Here is a 20,923-nt window from a genome sequence, read left to right as displayed (position 1 = left end):
GAAACATAAGAAAAACGACAGTGGCTACTCGTGTTCCTTTTGCTTTCATTTTCCCATATATATATATATATAGAAAACATTTTTTGCCCACATTTTTCGCGTTTATCCCTGGTTGACGAAAATTTTTGCGCTTAAAAAGAATGAGTCGGAGGCGGGGGAAAATGTAATGTGAAAAATATTTGCCGGAAGCTAAATGTTTTGCAAGGCGAGTACAGTTGTGCTTGCCGTGCGCCCAAAAGTATGCATTGCATTCCCTTTTGAATGCGAGCCAAAATTAGTGGAGACAACCGACGCCGCAAGCGGAATGCCTTGTTCGCACTGGTGGCGAACGAAATAAATTGAATATCGAGCCAACTCGCAAAACACAAAGTCCATTTCTTAGTTGCTCCTTTTCTGTACACCTCCTCTTTGTTTGTCCTGTTGCAACATGCGACAATTTTTCTTATTGTTTGATTTGAATATTTGATTTGGTTTTTATTTTATTTATATACTGGCAGTCTGAAATAATAAATGGCTGCCGAGCTTCGGCTGAAAAACGTCCAGTGTACAGTGTGCACACACTGCGTATACTCTATTTGTATATTAATTTGCCTGAAGCGTTTGTATTTACCCAAAAGCCTCTGGGGTGTTTGTGACAATCATTTCCAAACGATAAAATTAAATGAATGTGACGCAGCATTTTTTAATAATTTGTTTAATATGCCCAGGGCTATTGAGTGTTCAAGAAAAGTTCGTGACGGCTTGCTTTATGGACTGTTTGCTGCAGCCAAGCTTTATCAATGGAATATTAAAAAATTGCAAATATTCTGTTCTATTTAATTTAATAGTAGTAAGAATCCAATAGGGTTTTTTATTTTTAAAAATTGTTGATAACTTTAAGTGGTTCCTAACTTCAAAGCACCACTTTTTTCTTTTAGAACTAATATAATATTTTCCCCAAATGAATGATAGGGAATTCCCTGGTCGAAAACGTTTTTGGACCTTTTGTCGAGAAGGCCTGGACAATGCAATGCCACCTCTCTTGACAGCCATATTGAAAATTATAGTGTCGTAAACATGCAACTGCAACAACAGCAACAGCATTGGTGGCAAATAAAAAATTAAATTAAAATAGAAGGGAACTGAGGAAAGGGGAAACTGAGGGAAGGGCGGCAAAAGGACCTCGAACAGAACATGGCCAGTAAATAAATAATACAAACAAAAAAGTCCAGGGGCGTGGACATTCAAAGGGGGAGGGGGTCACAAAATTGCAAACGGAAATTGCCAACAATGTGTGGCAAGTGAAAAGTGGAAGTGGCCCACAAAAACGAAGCGATAAAAAGTCAACTACCAACGAAATAAAACCAAACACAAAATTCTATCAACTGTGCGAAAACTTATGGCATAAGGTGTGTTTAGGTGTGTGAGTGCGTGTGTGTGTGTGTGTGTGGGAAAAATTTACAGAGAGATATTTACACATAGATATACGACAACAACAACATAGATTACATACACATAGATTGGATTAACTAACAAAATTACACAGACACTTATCGATAGACATTTAGAGAGAGATAGAGAGTGTGTGAAAGAGTTAGCTAGCTATAGGTAGAAAGAGACAGATAGAGAGATAGAGAGAGAGCGCTACACATTAAACAAAATATATTTACTATATAGAGCTAGGAAACTGAACAACTAACATTTGGTACTTGGTTTTTATCTCAAATTACTTTTAAGGTTTTTGGTTTTTTTTTTAACTGAATAGAAAAAAGAAAAACTGTACTTTCTTAGGTTGGGAAAAACTTGATATGTATATATATATATATAGGGCATAGATATAGATGGTTAAGATATATATATATATTTATATAGATATATATGTATGGGTATATATATGTATAAAAAATTCATAGACAAAGAACACGACGAAGAGCAAAAATATATGTTGAGTTTTGATTTTGTTTTCTTTTTGCATTTGTTTTTGGATTTTGTATTTTGTTTTTTTGGTAATTAAATATATAGAAATATGGCATATAGATGTATATATAAGAACAGACAGAGAGAGAGAGAGAGCAATACTTAAAATAGAGATATACATATAGAAATGGAGTCGGATCGAGCCAGATTGGGATCAGATATGTAGATCTTTTTTGCGAGACGCATCTCGGAATTCGAAAGATATTTTTTGTGTTAACCTATCGAAGCAGCAAAAGCATTCACTGAAAGGGATCTCCTGGGACTGGAGTTTCGTTTCGAATTTTGGCAGGGGTTCTTCTCGAATCGGAGTTGGGGAGTTCAGGGGCTGGGTCAGGGGTCGGGAGTATCTCGGAATCGCAGACTTACCGACTCGTGGGAGGCGCGGTAGTCAAGGTCGCCGCCCAGGCCGCCGCCAGCTGATGCCGAACGCTGTTGCATGTGTCTGCTGTGACTGCTGTTGTCGTCCTCGCTGCAATCGATCTCCTTCTTGAGGCTCTGCGGATGGAATACAGATTGATTTAAATAGGGCTTACAAAAGTTTTTTTTTATGTTGCCACAACATTTTGATATACACCGAGAAGCATTAGGAACGAGAAAACGCAAATGTTTAAGAAGAAATGTTCTTGAAATCAAGACGAAAGTACTCTCAAGTAGTTTTTCGAGATAAAGCAATCTTGATATTAAGATGAGAATAGTCTAAGTTATATTTTTAAAGCGAAAATTGTCTTGCCAAGCAGTATAGTCTATCTTGATTTTAAGAATTTTGATTTTGAGAACAGTTTTTTCTAGGTTCAAGAATTATAATCATTAAACTGTTAATAATTTTGGACACTGACATTCATGAGCCCAGCTTAGAATGTTTTGATGATATAAATTATATTTAAATTAAATTATAAAATATGTTAGTAACCAATGAATGGTGAAAATGCCCTGAAATCACTCACCAATGGCACCGATTGCACGGGCAGGAGATTGGTCCCGGGACTCAGCAGGCTAGAGGAGGATGCTCCGCCCCTGCCGTCGTTGCCGCCGCCGTCGCGGGAGCTCCTCGACGCCGGTCGTCCGCCGGAGCCGCCGATGCTGAGGTCCGAGGCGCCCGCTCCGGCTGCCTGTGCCGCCGACATGGCCGGCGTGGAGCGCTGCGATTCCATGGCCGCCGCTGCTGCCGCTGCCGCCGACGATGATGGCAGGGTGATCAGCGGCGAGGGTATCAGGGTGGATCCGGTGGACAGGTCCACGCCACCGCCGCCGCCCGCTCCGCCGCCCATCTTCATGTTGAGACCCAGATCGTTGCTGCTGTTGTCCGCCTCATCATCGTCGTCCAGATCCATCTCATCGTCGTAGTCATCGTCGAGGATCTCGCTCTTGGCAATCACGGGCATGGCGTCCTCGTCATCCGAATGCGGGTTATGGTGCTGCTGATGCTGCTGCTGCTGCTGGTGGTGCGGCTGCGGATGGTGGTGGTGCTGCGGATGGTGGTGGTGCTGCGGATGTTGGTGGTGCTGCGAGTGATGGTGGTGCTGCTGCGTGTGGTGCAGCCGCTGCAGGTTCTGGTGGGCCAGTCGCTGGGCAATGCCCCTGGCCATCGCGGTGGCAGTGCCCACCACCACCACATCATCGTCCAGATCCTCCTCATCCATGTCCTGCTCCAGACGATCGTCACCGAGTCGCCGCTGCTGCTGCTGATGATGATGGTGATCCCCATCATCGTCGTCATCATCGTCCACCGCAACCACAGAGTCCGCTGTACCGCCCGAGTTTCCAGTGCCGCCATTGCTGGCCGTTGACGATTTCCCGCTGCTGGTGTTCTTGTTGTTGTTGTTGTTGCTGCTCGAGTTGTTGTTGTTGTTGTTGCTGCTGCTGCTGTTGGTGTTGCAAGTGTTGCCGCTGCCACTGCCGCTGAGGTTGTTGCTGCCGCCCTGCTGCGTTGCTGCTGCAGCTGCTGTTGCGCTTTTTGCCTCCACATTGGGTCTTTGATAGAGATCCAGCGGCATGGGCGTCTCCTCCTCCTCGTCCTCGTCCTCCTCATCCTCCTCCTGATCCCGCAGCATCGCCTCCTCGTTCTCATCCAGCTCATCCACCTCCTCCACATCGTCCTCCTCCTCGTCCTTTAAGTTGCGTGCGAGCAACTCCTCTGCGAGCAGCTCGTCCGCCTGCTGTTGCTCCTGGTCGCGATCCTCCAGAGAGTCCTCCTTGTCCTTGTCCTTGTCCGCATTTGGATGGATGCGGGAGGAGCGCTTGGCGGGCGTGGGACTGCAGCGATCGCTGGCCTCCCGCTTCTGCCCGCCATGGGATGAGGACGATGTCGCCTCCTCCGAGTGTGCAACACCAGCAGATGTTGCCGCTGCCGTCGAGGATGTTGCTGCCGTGGATGTTGCTGATGTTGCTGCACAGGTTGCTGCTGTTGTGGTTGCCGCCGTTGTGGTTGTACTACTGCTGCCGCTGCTGCTGCTTGTGTTGCCGCTGCTGCTGCTGCTGCTCCCCGCCGCTGTTGCCGTTGTTGCCGCAGATGTTGCTGCCGTCGCTGCTGTTGCCGCCGCCGCCGCAGATGTCGTTGAGGTTGAGGTCGATGTTGCCGCCGCCGCTGTGGCCGTTGCTGCCGTCGCCTGTGCCGCTGCTGTGGCATCGAGAGCGGCCGCCGGACTGTCGGCCGCCTTGTGGGCGGATCCGCCGCTCCCGCCGCCGCCCTGCGGACGCAGGCGGTCCGGCTCCCGCTCCGGTTCGCGCAGCGTCGTGTTCTGGTTCGTCATCTCGGCGAGGCCCTTGACCTGTGGTAATCCAATTGATTAGTACAAAATTTTGAAATATATTAAAAAGTACAAAATAATCGCCAACTAGCTTTTAACTGTTAGTTAACTAAATCATTTAAATTTAACTGGACGTAAAAAAATTATCTACCCATGTTATAAAACTATTTTTATATGTTTATAATCTATACGAATCAATAAGAATTGTCTGAAATTTTAACCTATTTTGGGTCGATTTCTCAATGTCATGTTAAGCTGCAGTTTGTTAACTGTCAAAATATGTTAAGTAGTTTAATAAGACAAAGCTGTTTTCTCAATGTAATGTTAAATATAAAGAAAAAACTTAACAGAGTCTGTAAACAAGCGATTCGTCGTAAATTAAACTAGAACATAACCTCTAGTTAGAACATCACCACGATTATATAAATCCTAACATGATATTGAGAAACGTAACTTTTTCCGAAACACTATTTTAACTGACGAAAGTTAACCTGACATTGAGAAATCGGACATAATTCTTTTATATTTAAAGCTATCTAGCTCATTTCCTTATGAATGTATAATGTCAAGAGTATCCTTTTTAAATAATAGTTGGTTAAATTATAGTTATCTGTGATTTTAAACCACCAGTTGGCAACACCACTAAGAGAGTCAATATAGGGCCACCCACCTTGAGGGATTCGGCTGTCTTGAGCAGCGCGGACAACTGACAGTATTGCACGTTCACCTCGCCCTTGTACATGAATTCAACTAAGGTTTGCAGCTCGGCAAAACGGACGTCCTTCAATATCACAATTGGATGTCTTTCGGGGTGCTCCAGGAACAGGCTCTGGAAGTACGAGGAACAAGCCGAGAGGACCACCTGAAAAGGGGGAAAAATAACCAATGGATTAGTAATGAGTTAGGTAATGAATTGATTAACTAAAGTAATAACAATGTATTCTCATATGCACATATGTGTTCACATCCTACCAACGAAATCTATAAAAAAAACCGGAGCACTTCTTTTTTAAGTGTTAAGTATTTTAAAAAAATGTTCTTTTTTAATTTTTCGCTTTATCAGTCCATCATCTATGCACTCCGCCGAAGGAAAGGCGCATTTTCTACGCTTTTCCCCTTGAGCTCCGCGATGTTGCGGCAAGCATTTATTAGATTTACGATCTGGCTCTCAAACGCAGCCACAAATGCCGCTTTTGAAGATGCCACAAACGAGCGATCCGGAAAAGTTTGGGGCAGCGGGGCAAGTCGGGGGAAAAAAAAGGAGCGCTGCGATGGGCGATTCAGTTGGAGTTCAATTTGGAGTCCAGTTCTTTTTTCTATCTCCTTCTTTTTTTTTCTCTTGCCAGTTGGCTGCGGGCGTCAAGGCGTGAACATGCCACGAATGACAATGCCACAGCAACTGCAACAGCGGCAACACCAACAGCAGCAGCAACATCAGCAACTTGCAACTGGCAACTGGCAACTTGCAACTGGCAACCAGTTCCGATCCGTTTCAGCATTGATGTCGATTTTTATGTGCGCATGCACGCCTTGGGGTATGCAATATATATTTATATATATATACACGTATATATCCCCAGCAGATCGGCCCGATTGGTGGTTTTATGGGGGAGTGGAGGAGCGACCGTACTGCCATGTTGTAAATTTTCATTGCTGGCAAATTGAAAAGGCGTCGGCCTCCATTTCGCATATAGATTTCGCTATAGCCTAATGAGGTTTTGGCCTAAGACTGCAGTAACCTCCGTCTCAGCGATGTGAGCGTGAGGAAACACGAGGCAGGGTAATATTTTCAATCATCATCATTGGGAAACTTAATATAAATGGTTTAAATAAATTTTAAGCAATATTTTTGGATTTGGCTATCAGACAGTTTTTTAATGTTATATATATACAAATTCCCTCACAATTATTAGAGAAGTTTATGCTGCAAGTGGTTGTGGCTAGATATAATGCTTAATTTAAGTATATGGCTTTGTTTTAAGCTTAATAAGAACACCAATAAAGGAATTTACATTATATGCCATAGGAAGCTGGAAATTTTATTTTTTACAAAGGTAAATATATCAAATATGCTATTAATTGACATAATTATTTCTTTAACTAATTATTATAGTTCCTTAAGTACAATTTTCAAATTTTCTAAATCCTGTAGTACATTTTAAACATACATAGTAAATTTTCTACCTATAAATAGGTATAATCATTCTGCAAGATTTAAAATATTTAAACAAAACTTGCTAAATAGAAAGCGAGTTCAGAGACTAATTAATGACTTAAGGTTCGTGGAAATTTCAAGGTATCGCTGCCATCTCTAGCAGGTGCTCCTTTGCCTCCTGCCGCCCCATCCGCCCCCCTCCAATGTGCCACCCCCCTCCGAAGCGTCTCCTGTCACGCGCCGTTTGCGCCAGAATTTATTTAAAAAAATGCAATCGGCCTGCACACGCCCCCGAATCGCAACAACAGCGTAAAATGAGCGTTAATAAATTCACGCGCATATTAGAAGTCACGAGCGTGCGGAAGGGGGGCTCTAAAGGGGGGCTTAGGGGGCTGGCAGCCCGACCATTCCAGGGTCCAGTCCTCGCAGTCTCGAAACTCTTTCAGTGGCATTAAGAAAATCGAATTTCCTGATTACAAGAGGGGCTTGGCCGAAAGCGCGGGGTGGAGATTGGCCAAAAGACAGGGGCGGGGCTGGGGGAAAGGGGGGCTAAGGCGTCGCAAATTGGCAACACTTTTAATTGAACGTCGCTGCCGGTGAGGAAAGAAGCAGCCAAAGCGGGGGAAATAACGCCCCCAAAGCTAATGAACGCCAAAGGCTTTTGATTTCTAACGCCACGGCCCAGTTAGTAAACATATTCTCGGGCTCTCTTCCTATATTTAAAAAAAATCCTTATAACAAAAAAAAAAGAAAATAGGTTGCATGTAATTTGCGGCAAAATAGTCAACAACATAAATCCAGCGAGCAAAAGAGAGGGGCAGAGATCGAAAGAAAGAGGTGGCAAGAGGTGGGCGGCGGCGGCGGCGGCGGGTCTAACCGATCCGATCGCATGTCCCAAGTGGGCGTACACCTTTCCAACCGAAATTTAAACAGCAGCTTTAGCATGGAGAAAATTAAACTAAATGAACGGAGAAATATCTCCCATTTTGGCGAGCATTCCTATTCCAATTACACATGCGTATAAATCAAGAGGTAAAATATTTCAGAGTGGGCGCCAGGGAATTAACTAGAAAACCAGGGCGTTATCTCGGCTTTCTTATCGCGATCGGTGATCTCTTTCACTTCAAATGATCCCGTTTTCCTCGTTTGATTTTGGTAGATACTAAATGGGTTTATGTCTTTCCTGGCACGCACCTGCAAATTAAATCTTTATCTGTTTTAATTCCTTGTGGGTTCTTGAGATTAAACCATTTTTATAAGAACTCCAACTTTATTTAACCTTTTTTTTCTTGGAGTTGCTCTTTGCTAGTTGCCAAACTTGGGTGTGACGGTGAATTCTGCTGGGGCTGCGGAAAGGTTAACATTTCTATTATGGGGGGCACCACTCCCTTTTATAGATGTTTCTTTTTTTTTTTGTTGCTTGACCACCATCAGAGAAATACAACAACAACAGCAACCGCTGGCGAACACTGCGGCGAAATATGCAAATTATTATGTTTGCATATCGCCGCCTTGCCGGGTTTCTTCTTTTTTTTTTGCCAGCAATTTTCTGTGTGTTTGTGTGGCGCTTGCGGCTCTTTTTATTGCTGTTCTACCTCAGCCTCTATAGATATTTCGATATTCTTCTGCAGCTTCTTCCCCTGCGAATTTCACTCGCATTTATGTCTTAATACAATTTGCCGAGATTCCCTAGGAATGCAATCCACGGACTACAACTACTACCTGATGATAGATGATGGATGATGATCCCCTGGGTTCCGATCTGATCCAATCCCATCCCATCCGATCCTCGCCCCGACTTTCCAACATTGTGATTACTTTTTTTGTCCGTCAATTTCGCATAATGTGTGCAAATTTATATAATTTGCCCTGATGGATTATCGTTATCGATTGCTTTCCCCTGCCGATAATTGTGTGTGTGGGCAATTTAATTTTATTGATTTTTCCGATGACAGGCAGAGGATCGCTAAACTGTGATTATCGTTTTGAGTACATCTATTAGACCACATTTAATTGATAAATAAATATAATAGCCATATTTACTTTTCAGTAAATAATAAAAAATATATATTCATATATTAAAACAAACATTTAGTATACATTCTCATTAAAGAATGCTTGAAGATTTCCCCCGTATTCGTGTGCATTGTATATTTATCATAATATTAATAACAATTATGCCGCATCATCTGCTTGCCATTTCTGAGGCTCAAAGCATTTCAGAAACTGATTAATGGCCAAGACCCGGTAGACAAGTGGCAATAGAAGGGGTAAAGAATGAAAAAAAACACACAATTTTATTTCAAAATATGGCATTTCTAATTTAACAACTGCGCTTCAAAATTTGCGTTTTTTGTACCGCCACTGCCGTCGTCTTTCTTTCGCATGCCTGCCATTTAATTATTTTCTTAGAGCTCATTTTATGGGGGCCCAGGGGCTTGCGAGGGGGGCAGGGCAGAGATGATGGAGTGTCAGGGGCGGGGGGAGGGAGATGGGAAGGGGGGCAGCGGAGCGCAGACGGCGGCAGCAAACACATCACACGTTGACCTTGATATTCGCATTCGCAGCGGAACCGCACAACTTGCACACCAGCAAACGAACGTAGATACAGCAGGGGTGGAAATTTGAAACCCATTGAAGGTTCTTTAATATTTATTATTATTTAATTTAAAAAAACATTAAACAGCCAAGGGAAAACCTTTTATTTCATTGCATCCCAAGGGGATCTCAAAATGCAACCCTGTCAATGATGCCAAAGCGATGCAAGACTGTTAGTGCTGACAATGATGCCAATGCACGAACACACTTTCAATGATGCCAATTTTCTTGAACTAATTTCATAAAAGAAACTAATTAAAAATGTAAAAGAAATGCAATTTCTTAAGTTATGATGTCTAACACAATTCTTTTACCCATTTCTAAAGAAACGGTCGCAATTGTGCCCACATGGACCCCCACTCACACACACTCATATGCAAAGCATTAAATAGAATCGTCGGCGAGAAGAGGAAGCAGAGGGTGTGAGAAAGAGAGGGAGAGGCGCACGCAACGCAGCTTTCAAAGCTTCGCTGTGTTTGTTGCTATTGCCATTCGATTGCACGAGGGAGGTGCGAAAGGGAGGCAAGACCTGGGACCGCCAGAGCGTCAGAGCGGGACAGAAGGCGGGGCGATAAGCATTCGCGGATTGTGAATTGCAAAAACGGAAGGGAACAGGGAACAAGCGAGTATAAATAAATAAATAATGCGAACGGGAACGCGGCACCCACACACAAAATATGAAAATAAATTATTTCGCAAAAATTATCTCATCAAAGTGAGCCGCTGTCGCCGTCCCTTTCTAATTGCCGCTGCAGTTGGGTGCGTTAATTTCCGGCTATTTTTTATCTCACTCACTCATAACACACATAATTCCCTCTTGATATTAAATAAATTTAATATATTGCTTGGTTTTTTTTTTTGGGGACTGCTTCACATTTTTTCCATCCTCATTTTCGGTTTTTTTTTTATACGAATGAGTGATTGCATAGACGAACACGCAGAGAGAGAGAGAGAGAGAGAGGGATAGAGAGGGAGGGAGCGAGACGTTGCTAATGCGTTGATGTTGACCTTGGTTTTAAAGTCCAAGCAAATTTTGCGCACATTAAAACAAAAAAAAAAAAAGAAAAGGAACACGGAGGCAAACCCAAAACCGAATTTGAAACCAAAAACGCAGCAAAGTGGAATACACAAATGAAATATTTCAAACACAGTAAGCCCACGCAAACTAGAAATTTCTGCCAAAAACTACTACAAATTCAGGTAAGTAAATGTGGTGAAATTTTTTTTTAAAGTTTTAGTTACCATGATTGCTTATTTTTATGAAAAAAAATAAAATATATATATTTCTATCTGTTTTTTAATTAACTAGTGATATAATTGTAAATATTCTTTGAAAACTCCACCAGGCTTTGAACACATCAACCTACAATCCCTTTTCTTTTACTTTCTTACCATATACCTCACGCACATAAATCAGCTGTTTTCAATGTGCCGTTATTTCTGCCTCTGCTTTGCTCTCTGCTTTTCAAGTTCAATGAGACGCGCCCCCAGAAGCGAATGAAACAAAAAATGTGCGTAAAACGTGCGTAAGGCCACGCACACGACGATGACGTCACAAAACCAGTTGATAAGACGTGACGTGGTGCTGGGTGGGCAGGGGGCGGGGGCGGGGGAAGGCCGTTGGCAACTCAGCCCACTTGTTGCCATACAAGAGAACCACTACAACAGCAACAGCAACAGTCACGCGAAACGAAACGAAATAAAACGAAGCGAACGATGAACGAACGCACAAAACGCACACACTCAGGGAAAAAATCTGCGTAAGTGTGCGTCGGTGCGTGCGTGTGTGCTTGGGCTTTGATTGAACGGGTTTTGGCGTTTATCATACATATGTACATATGTACATACACACGCGCACTCACACACTCACTCGAACATAAATCCGAATGACATTGAACTTGAACTTGGGCGCGAAACGTTTACACTGCGTTCCGAAAAAGTGCGGTGGGTATGCTCAATTAAAAGTGATTTCGACTTCTTGAAACGTCAATGGGCTTTTGAAAACTTAAAAGGTTGCGGAATATTAGAGAATATTATAAAAAAGGTCTAAAAAACATACATAGTTAGTTATAGAACCTATAAAAGTACACAAATTCAAAAATCCCTCTAAAAAAAGGAAGGTCGTTCTAAAACATATAAGGGTAATATTAGAGAATATTATAAAAAAAGTCTAGAAAATGTAGGTATTTAGTTCTTAAACATATAAAGGTAATATTAGTGAATATTATAAAAAAGGTTTTGAAAATATAGGTAGTCATAAAACCTATAAAGGTATAAAAAACTCAAAAATTCTTCTAAAAAATATAGGTGGTTCTAAAACATATAAGGGTAATATTAGAGAATTTTATAAAAAAGTTTAAAAAATGTTGGTAGTTATATAAGATATAAAGGTTTTAAAATTCAGAAATCCCTGCTCAGGCGCCTTGACAATATATGTAACTTTCGGTGGTCTACTCTTCAATTTAAAATTAAAAACAATATTAAACCAAATAATTGCAAAACCAGGATACCAAATAGTTCGTTTCCAGTTAAACAATTTCCAATTCTATAAAATCGCCTTACGCACTGAGTTTTTTGGTGTCAGTGTGTGAGCTTTTATCAACGGGTACCGTTATCTGATGATAAACAAGTTCGTGTGTGTGTGTGTGGGGCAATGGAATCGGTGTTGATAGTGGGGTGAAAGGGGCAGGGGGGTAGTGGCAGAGGGGTGGTGAAGGGGACATTACGTAGCAACTCGGTTCCAAGGTCGCCAATGCAAATTTATGCGCATTCTGAAAGATTTATGCGGCTTTTTTCTCTTCTTACAGTTTGGATTGCATTGTTAACACAGTTCGTAATTAATTTATGGCTGCTCACACACACAGGCGTACTAAACACACAGATAAGGTCAAAGTAATAGCTGTAAAAACAATCTTGTTATTTATCTCTCATTCGTTGGTGTTAACCATTGTAAGAGATATATTTTCGATTAGGCCTAATCACTGCTGTATTTCAGCTGAATTCGGGCAAAATACCCAATTGGATTTGGTATAATTATTCCCTCGATCGAGTTGGTTTTGGAGCAGGTTGAGCGCAGCTGGGGCCCGAGCTAATTGCAGGTAGACAGGTAGCCTCAAAACGACAAACGGCGCCACACAATAGCGTCTAAATAATATCCGCCCAATGGTCAGTATATATAGAATTTATATATCACTCTGATTTTATTTTATTTTTATATTTTTTAAGGGCATTCCAAGGAGCAAGCCTTAAGCACGCACAAAAGCTGACGCCGTGCCGGAAGGTCCGTCTGGCAGGTTCTTCAGATCCTCGCGCCCCGCATCCAGATCTCAGGTGGGAGTCCCTTGTCCTTTGTCATTGCCCAACAATTGCGTGAGACGAAAACTTCGCCGCTGGTCAGCCTTTGTGGTCACCTGAGTTTATGGTCTTTCGGGGCCGGAAGCTTCCAAGACGACCACAAGAAGGGAAGGACAAAGCACGGACCCCAAGAAGCGAGTGAGAACGGTACGAATGGCATAGCCACGATTGAAATACCCTTTAGAACTTTGAAATACTTCAGTTATATGGTAAAGAACTATTGAAATAGTGCTTTTTAATATTATGAAAGGAAAAATTTGATATCATATCGTTTGGTTTGCTATCAAACGGTTATATAGGATCTAAGATATTATTGTTTGCTAATGACTATCATGAAGAGTATAATCTATAAACAACGAGGGACAGCGCACTTTAAGGTGTATAAAAATCAATTTTTAATATTATAAAAGATAAAATTCATATCATAACGTTTGTTTTGATATTAAATGATTATATGGGTTCTAAGATATTGTTGTTTACTAAATACTATCATGAAGAGACAAATTTATAAGCAATGAGGATTATTAAAATCATTTTTTTTAGTATTATAATGGAACCAATTCTTATCTTATATTATATGGGATCTAAGATATTGTTGTAAGATTAAAATGATTTTTTTAAACAATATGATGTGGCTTAATATTAAACGGTTATATGGGATCTAAGATATGGTTGAGCCCTAAAGACTCCCATGAAGAGTATATCTCTTATAAACAACGAGGGACAGTGCACTTGACCTGCCGAAAATAAATTTTGCTTTGGTCTGCTTAGAGGTGATGAAGAGCGATTTCGAAGGCCATTCGCTGGCCGCAGGATTATCCCACGCTAAGCAACAAAAGCGGTATGCAGGATATACCTACCAATATAGATATATACAGGTATATAGGAACTTGCGACGCATTGTTGCCCCCAAGACGAAACTAAATCCCCTGCCTCCGCAATCAAATCAAAGAATCGATGCCGCACACTCGCATAAAAGTAATATTGATTTGTGCCGTTCCGTTGTTGCTGTTAACAATTTGTTGCAAATTGTAAAATGTTGCCGGCAACATAATTTAATTGACACCGTTGTGGGCTCGGCAGCAACACGACGAGCGGACAACAGCAACAATTGCAACTGCAAATGCAACAACAAGAGCAGCAGCAACATTAAATGCAATTCGATCACCTGGCAACGAGTTCCTTGTGGCATGCCACAGAAAAAAAAGAGAGAGGAAGTTTATGGGAGAATGTAAAATAATCACTTCTTTTAAATTTATTTAAATTTGAAAAGGTTTAGGTTTCTAAAAAATGAATTTCAAAGGTTTAGTTTGAAATTCTTTAGTTCCAGATTCTTATAAGTTTTGAAGTCCATTGATAAAGACAATGATCTTGAGATTAACAATAAAAAAATGTATTGTTAAGCAATAGCTTATTAATTCGCTGTTCAATGAATGTGCATTATATAAATGAATATATTATATCATTTATAGCACTTAAGATCCCCTTTTCTTTTTCGACTTTTACCCTCATCTGCTTGATTAGGGATTAGCTTGAGTTTCCTACAAACTCGCTGATTAATGGGGCACATTTGGCCGCACTTTTTTTTTTTGGTTGCTTGGCAGTGATTAATCTTATTTTATGCAACACCAACACCCAAAATTCCGAAAAAAATAAAATTCAATAAGCAAAAAATCAAGCTGAGGGATTGAGAATGCGAATGGCAGCGCCAACGCATGCGCAACGCGATTATTTTCAGTTTCAGTTTGAGATTGAGATTCAGTTCCTGTTGCTGACGTCAGACTTTTGAGCCGAGACATTTGTGCATAGTTTTACTGCCTGATATTGCTGCTGTTTGCTGGTGTTGCTGCTGTTGGTGTTGCTGTTGCTGTTGGTGTTGCTGCTGCTGCTGCTGGTGTTGTTGCCGGGCCACGCAGCTCGTGTCGCTGCTGACCTTCAAACTGGGTTTTAATTTAGCCTGGCCTGCGTTTCAGTCATCCCTCTCTGTCTTTCTTGCTGCTCTAATGCTAGAATAATGGTCTCAGGGGGGGAGGGGGGCCAGAAAGGGGCAGGGGCAGGGGGCGGGGGCGCCTTTGGCAGGCGGCTTGTGCAACAATTACTAATTATATACTATACACAGTTGGGTTTCTATATCTATCTATAAAGCCCATACACAGCTGGCAATTCTAATGAGATACGCTATCTTTTTTCCTTCTTTTTGTTTTTTTTTTTTGTATTGCCGTATGCGTTTCCAGCTCGACTTGAGTGAGAGGGACGGGTATAGGCGCTGTTTTGGGGGAGGGACAGAGAGGGGCATAGCCAGATATAAATCTGTTGAAAATGCGCATAATTATAGCAGGCAGCAGCAGCAACAGGCAACAAGTCGTCGTCGTCGTCGTCGTCGTCGTCGCCAGTCGTGACAAGAAAAGTTGTTAATTTTAATTATAAAAAATTTTATTTTACTCTTTTTTGCACGTTTTATTTGAATTTGCCCCGCTGTCTCTGCTTTTGCATTGTTTTTTCTACTATTTTTTTTGGTACTTAAAGATTTGCTGCATGTTAGGCCAACAAGTGTAGTGAAATTGCGTCAACATTTGAGCCGATATGAGTAATTAAAATTATGTAAAGGTGACAGGGAAACAAGGAATTTAATTTAAAGTCAGGTAACAGAAACATGTAATATCTTTGAACTTTTCATTCTCTGTCCTGTCGACATATTTCAAATACTTTTGGCCAACAATCGCATACTTAGGCAGGAGAAAAAATGAAACAAATGAAGCCGAAAATGTGGCAAAAATGTTAATGGACATGCTGAAAATGCCAAAACGAGGCAAAAAGCAAATAACTCAAAAAACGAAACCGAATGCATGCACACAACTCATGCACATGTGAGGCTGGTCACACTTTTTGTATACCCTAACAATCGATAAATGGGGAGTTAAGGTAAGGAAATTGATTAAATCAGAAAATAATACGGGTGAACCCATTGTTTAATTAATTTTCAATAAAAATTACAAAGTTATCATTATAATGTGCCATTCAAAGTGAATTTAATCGATTGCCAGTGTATTACGACTTCGATTTCAATCGATTTTTTTTCTTTTAGGCTGGCATCGCAGCGTGTATTTATCCATGTCCGTGTGTGAGTTGTAAATTAACAATTATTGGTTATTAACATGACAATTTTATACGATTTTAATGCATGCCTCGGCTGCAGCAGCAGCAGCACCAACAGCAACAGCAACAACAGCAAAGCGAGCAACATAAAGAAATGTCGGCAAGTCACATTTGAAGGCATTTAATTGAATGCGTGAATTGCTTTTGTTGATTGCACTGACGTTGACTGAGGCAGCGACAGCAGCAACAGCAACAGCAACAGCAACAGCAACAGCAGCAACAGCAACAGCAGCAACATTAGCAGCTGCCCGAGAGCAACTTGTTGATGTTGCTGCCGTGTTGTTGCATAGTTGGCCGCGTGAAAACGTGACGTTTGAGAGCGGCTCAGATTAACAGGCAGATTCGAATGTAAAATCTCGCTGGCAACAACAAGCGTTTTGAATATTTTTGTATAATTTTCCAATTTAAATTAACAGTTTTGCCTGTGTTGCTGGATTTTTCCCAGGCCAAAAAAAGAGACGGAGAAATAATAAATATTGCCGTTGGCAGCGAAAAATACGAGTTATAGTTGCTGCTGTTGCTTCTATGCAATTTTTGTTGCTGTTGCTGTTGCTGCTGGTAAACCATTGTCTTAGTATCGTCGTTGTTTTTCCTACCCGCTCTTTTTTTTTTGTGTGTGTTTGTAATATAATCAATTGATTGCTAATTGATAATTATGGCATACGTAATGCGAATCGTGTTCTAAGGCAATTGCTTTATCTGCCGGAATGGCTGGGTGTGCGCTGATCCTATATTTTCTCCGATATTTTTTGGGGGGCTGGGCTCTTGACTCTCTTATGTTCATAAGAATATTCCATTTTTTAAGTAATATGCAAGCAGTGAGATATTTTTGACCGTATTTGGAGGGAGTATAGCCCTACCCATTGTCTTGGCCTTAACTGAAATTCCTACTTCCCAATCAAAGAGCTTCGATTACAGCACCTTTGCTATTATATTTGACATTTTGCCATTCGATTCATGTGTGTATACAATTTTTTTTGGGCCCATTCACCACCTGACAGCATTCACATTCGCAGTTATTACACATTTTATGTGGTTAATTATCAAATTATATTGTAGTTTGGCCTGTCTCGATGGATTAGCGCATTTGAGGCTCGTACGTGACCACGCGGCGTATGCGCAATGGCCAGGCGGTGCTCGACACATTACGCATACGCGGCGTTGGCCAAGAGAAAACCGCAAGACAATTTGCAGTTGCCAACGATTCGGGGGACTGGGGGGGGGGGGGGGGGGTTGTAGTGGAAAATTGAAATGATAATTGCACTTGCCCCACCCACCCCCAGAAAAAAAGAAAAAAAAAGAAAAACTCAACCCACGCCTTGCTGCTCCACATTATGAGCGATGAAAGATAAATATGTTGGTTCAGCTTTTTGGATTTTTGAATTTTTGGCTTTCGGTTTTCCGCGATATGTTCGATTCGCGTTGTTAACATAAAATCGCAATTAGTTGGCATTTTGTGTGTGGGGCAACGGCAGCCGTTTTATGTACGTACATACGTATGTTGTTCTGTTTTATTAATAATCTCTTGTTACAAAATTATGCAAAACAATTTATCACAAATTTGTTTCTGGGGGGCTGTTTACCATTGTTAGGTTTTTTTTCGTCGGCTTGGGCGTGGCTTTTGTAAAAAATTTGCATTTACATTCTTTTGGCATTTTCTTAATCTAGTTTTTTTTTAAAGCATATACAAATTCTTGGCATTTTTAGAACCGTTTTTTTTCATTTGTGTTAATAACCTTTTTATCATTGCTTAATTGTAAATTAAATTGCCTATTTAAATACAAAAGCGGAATAAATTAAATTTGCATTAAGAGTTTCAATTGTGCTGAATCGCTTTGCAAGTCCCACATAAATTAAGCACTTTAATGGATTTTTAAATGTAACTTAAAGGCATTTCTGCTCTGGTTTGTTTAAATGAAATTTGAATTGAGTAAATATCAAATTTATTGACACTTTAATGTTTATGGCCAGGCCAACAAATTGGCGCTGCATATGTTGTTGCCGGCCTGCAACATGTGTTGCAAGTTGTTGCAGCTGTCAATAGAGGCGGTCACGTCATGTTGCTGTTGCTGTTGCTGTTGCTGTTGTTACCATTGCAGTTGCAGTTGCAGCATTGTTGTTGCTGCTGTTGCTGTTGCTGCTGCCTCGTTGCATTGTCAAAAATGTGTTGTTGTCGGTGCCCGTTGTTGCCCGTTGTTAAGTGTTTTGCCTTTGCATATTTCTGGCATGTCTGGCATGTTGTTTAACACCCTGTTATACCCAATCGAAGCCATGTCCATGCAAATTTACCAAAAACATCGAGGCAAAGGGGGTGCAAGTCAATCAGACTCTTAGCTGACCAACAAATCAGCTTAAGACAACAGACACACACACACACGAGTTTCACTTCGAAAAAAACGAACTTCTTCTCTAAAGTACAAAAAAAATGGAAACAAAAGTAGTAGGGTGCCTCAAATATTTGAACAGAAATTTGCCTGCTAGGGAAAAGTCATTGAAAGTCATTTGCCAACGTGGGGCGATGACGGCCCCCCTCTTGACCTGTCCGCAACGACATTTGTTACACTTTGTTTGCCTTTCGGCTGCTTCTCGTTGTCGGCCAAAATCAAAAAAAGAGGGGCGAAAAAAAGGAGGAAAATCTCTCTAAACGGGCAAAAAATAACCAGTGGATGTGAGGCAGCTGCGAACGATTCTCAAATCGCATCAAATATCAACCGAGCATACGTTAAATGCCTCAAATTGAGTTAAAGTGCCGACGCCCGTCTATCCGCCTATTCCCCTCTCGCTCGCTCTCTCTTCCGCCCGCTTCCTGTCTCGCTTCCACACTCCAGCAGGACAAAGGCCTGTGGCAAAAACACAGGAGCCGGGGAAAAAGGCAAACTACAACTGCAAATGGTGGGTAAAAAAATCACTTCCACACGATGCCCAGGAATCGACTGAAGAGAGGGGAGGACGAGGAGTTTCTGGCAGGGTAATACATTTTTATGACAGCTAACAAGTCCTAAAAATATTGTATGCCTTGGCTAAACTGCGAGTCTAAACTAAGAGTATATTTACCAAAAATCGGAATCCCATATTTTTTGCCAGTGTTTTGGATGCCAAAGATGAAATAAAGGTCCAAAAAAGGAATGTCATACCTCGTTGGACTCGTAGTTCAATTTCCAATCTATTGACATTAAAACCTTAAAAATTTATTTTTTTGGCATTTTTGGCATCAAAAAAATTCGAAAATTGATCAAAAAATAAATGTTCCTGAAAGTGATAGGGATCGTTAGCATATCTAGCTAGCTTCTCAAAACAGTCGGTCATTTAGTTGTACGCCTTGATTTGACTAAACTACGATTGAAAAACTGGAAATAAAAATCGTATCTTTGACTAAAATCGGAATCCCATTTTTCCGCCCTACAAATTCAGTTTTTTTGCTGCTATAAAGAAAATAAAAGTCAGATCGAGGAATGTTATACCTCGTTGAGCTCGTAGTTTAATTTTCAGTCCATTGACATTTAAACCTGAAATTTTTTAAATTTTGCCATTTTTCGCAAAAAAAAGATGATGTAACCCCTTACAAAAAAAGCGAAAATTGGCCAAAAAATAAATTTTCCTTAAAGTGATGGGGTTCGTTAGCATATTTAGCAAGCTGCTCAAAACAGTCGGTCTTTTTGCTGTACGACTTGATTTGGATAAACTACGATGGAAAAACCGAAAAAAGGTCCCATTTTTGGCAAAAATCTGAATCTCGTGTTTTTGACGAAAATCTGAAGCCATTTTTTCGCCATAAAAAATCCGTATTTTGGCTGCCATAACAAAAATATAAGTCAGAATGAGGAATGTCATACCTCGTTGAGCTCGTTGCTTAATTTCCAATCTATTGGCATTCTAACCTGAATAACATTTTTAATTTTTTGCCATTTTTCGCAAAAAAAGATGATGTAACCCCTTACAAAAAATGCGAAAATTGGTCAAAAAATAAATATTCCTGAAAGTGATGGGGATCGTTAGCATTTTTAGCAAGCTGTTCAAAACAGTCGGTCTTTTAACTGTACTCCTGGATTTGGCTGAATTACGATCAAGAAACCTCTAAAAATACAGTATTTTTAAATAAAATCTTAAAGTAAAAAAAAAATACCGTGCACACAAATATATTTCCCAACAAAAGTATCTGTGTTCTAACCACTTCTAAGCAGGCTCAACTTCATGTGCGACCCTCGCAAATGCACTCCCCACGCACATGAGCGCATATTTGGCTTGGCTCCATTTCAGGACGCATGGCCAGGATGCAGGACCATCCAGCCGACGCCACTGGCTCTGCACCTTTTTTATATTTTTTGCGTCGCCCCTGCCGGCCCGCTTTCCATTGAATTGACTTTGGCCTGGCTGGCATGTCCTGGCTGCATGTCCTGGCTGTCCTGGCCACTGATCCTGACTCCTCGCCGACCGAGTGGCTGAGTGCCTGCTGTCATCATTGCCTCGTTCATCGACACCTTGCTTTTTAATCAATTTAACAATTTTTTGTTGTTCGTCCCCGCATCCTTTGGTGTCCTTGCTTCGGGGACTCGATTTCCAAGGCGCCTGCGGATTCGTTTCGGCATACATATATACGTATCCACATCTACATGTGGCTATATGCAAAAGTAATTGACAGTTCAGGTCTATGGGTCCTGCCATCCTTGGGATGCACAATCCTTCGCAGCCTCCTTAGTCGATCCATCCGTCTAAAATGCCGACAGTTGTTTCTCCGCTCTATGTGTGCATTTGCTAATTAGTTTGCCCAGGCATCCGAGGACATGTGTCCTCCCCTGACTACTTGATTTTTCAATTCTTTCTGTTTTCCCAGCCCTTTTTTCGCCACTCGTTTGGGAACGAGTGTCTAAAAAGGAAATGAACTCATCAGTTTGTTTGTTTGTTTGTTTGCCATTTCTTCATTCTTCTGCCATCCATGCCTAATGAAGTTGATTTGCCA

The 20,923-nt window shown here is 41.3% G+C and overlaps 1 protein-coding gene across 4 annotated transcripts in view; it reads right to left on the bottom strand.

Annotated features, from left to right (window-relative positions):
* LOC119558355 (broad-complex core protein) overlaps window positions 1-20,923 on the bottom strand; it is a 155,267-nt gene that overhangs the window by 38,354 nt on the left and 95,990 nt on the right. For all 4 annotated transcript variants that reach the window (XM_037871857.1, XM_037871856.1, XM_037871858.1 and 1 more), the window contains 3 exons: window positions 5,374-5,565; window positions 2,901-4,724; window positions 2,323-2,451 (listed from right to left, as the gene is read on the bottom strand). In XM_037871857.1, the coding sequence (XP_037727785.1) occupies window positions 2,323-2,451; window positions 2,901-4,724; window positions 5,374-5,565 (2,145 nt within the window). The remainder of the gene's footprint in view (window positions 1-2,322; window positions 2,452-2,900; window positions 4,725-5,373; window positions 5,566-20,923) is intronic.

This window comes from Drosophila subpulchrella, chromosome X, assembly GCF_014743375.2.
Source record: "Drosophila subpulchrella strain 33 F10 #4 breed RU33 chromosome X, RU_Dsub_v1.1 Primary Assembly, whole genome shotgun sequence".
NCBI classification, from domain to species: domain Eukaryota; kingdom Metazoa; phylum Arthropoda; class Insecta; order Diptera; family Drosophilidae; genus Drosophila; species Drosophila subpulchrella.
Note: the sequence above shows the minus strand (reverse complement) of the source record. Positions and strands in the feature narration are given on the sequence as shown.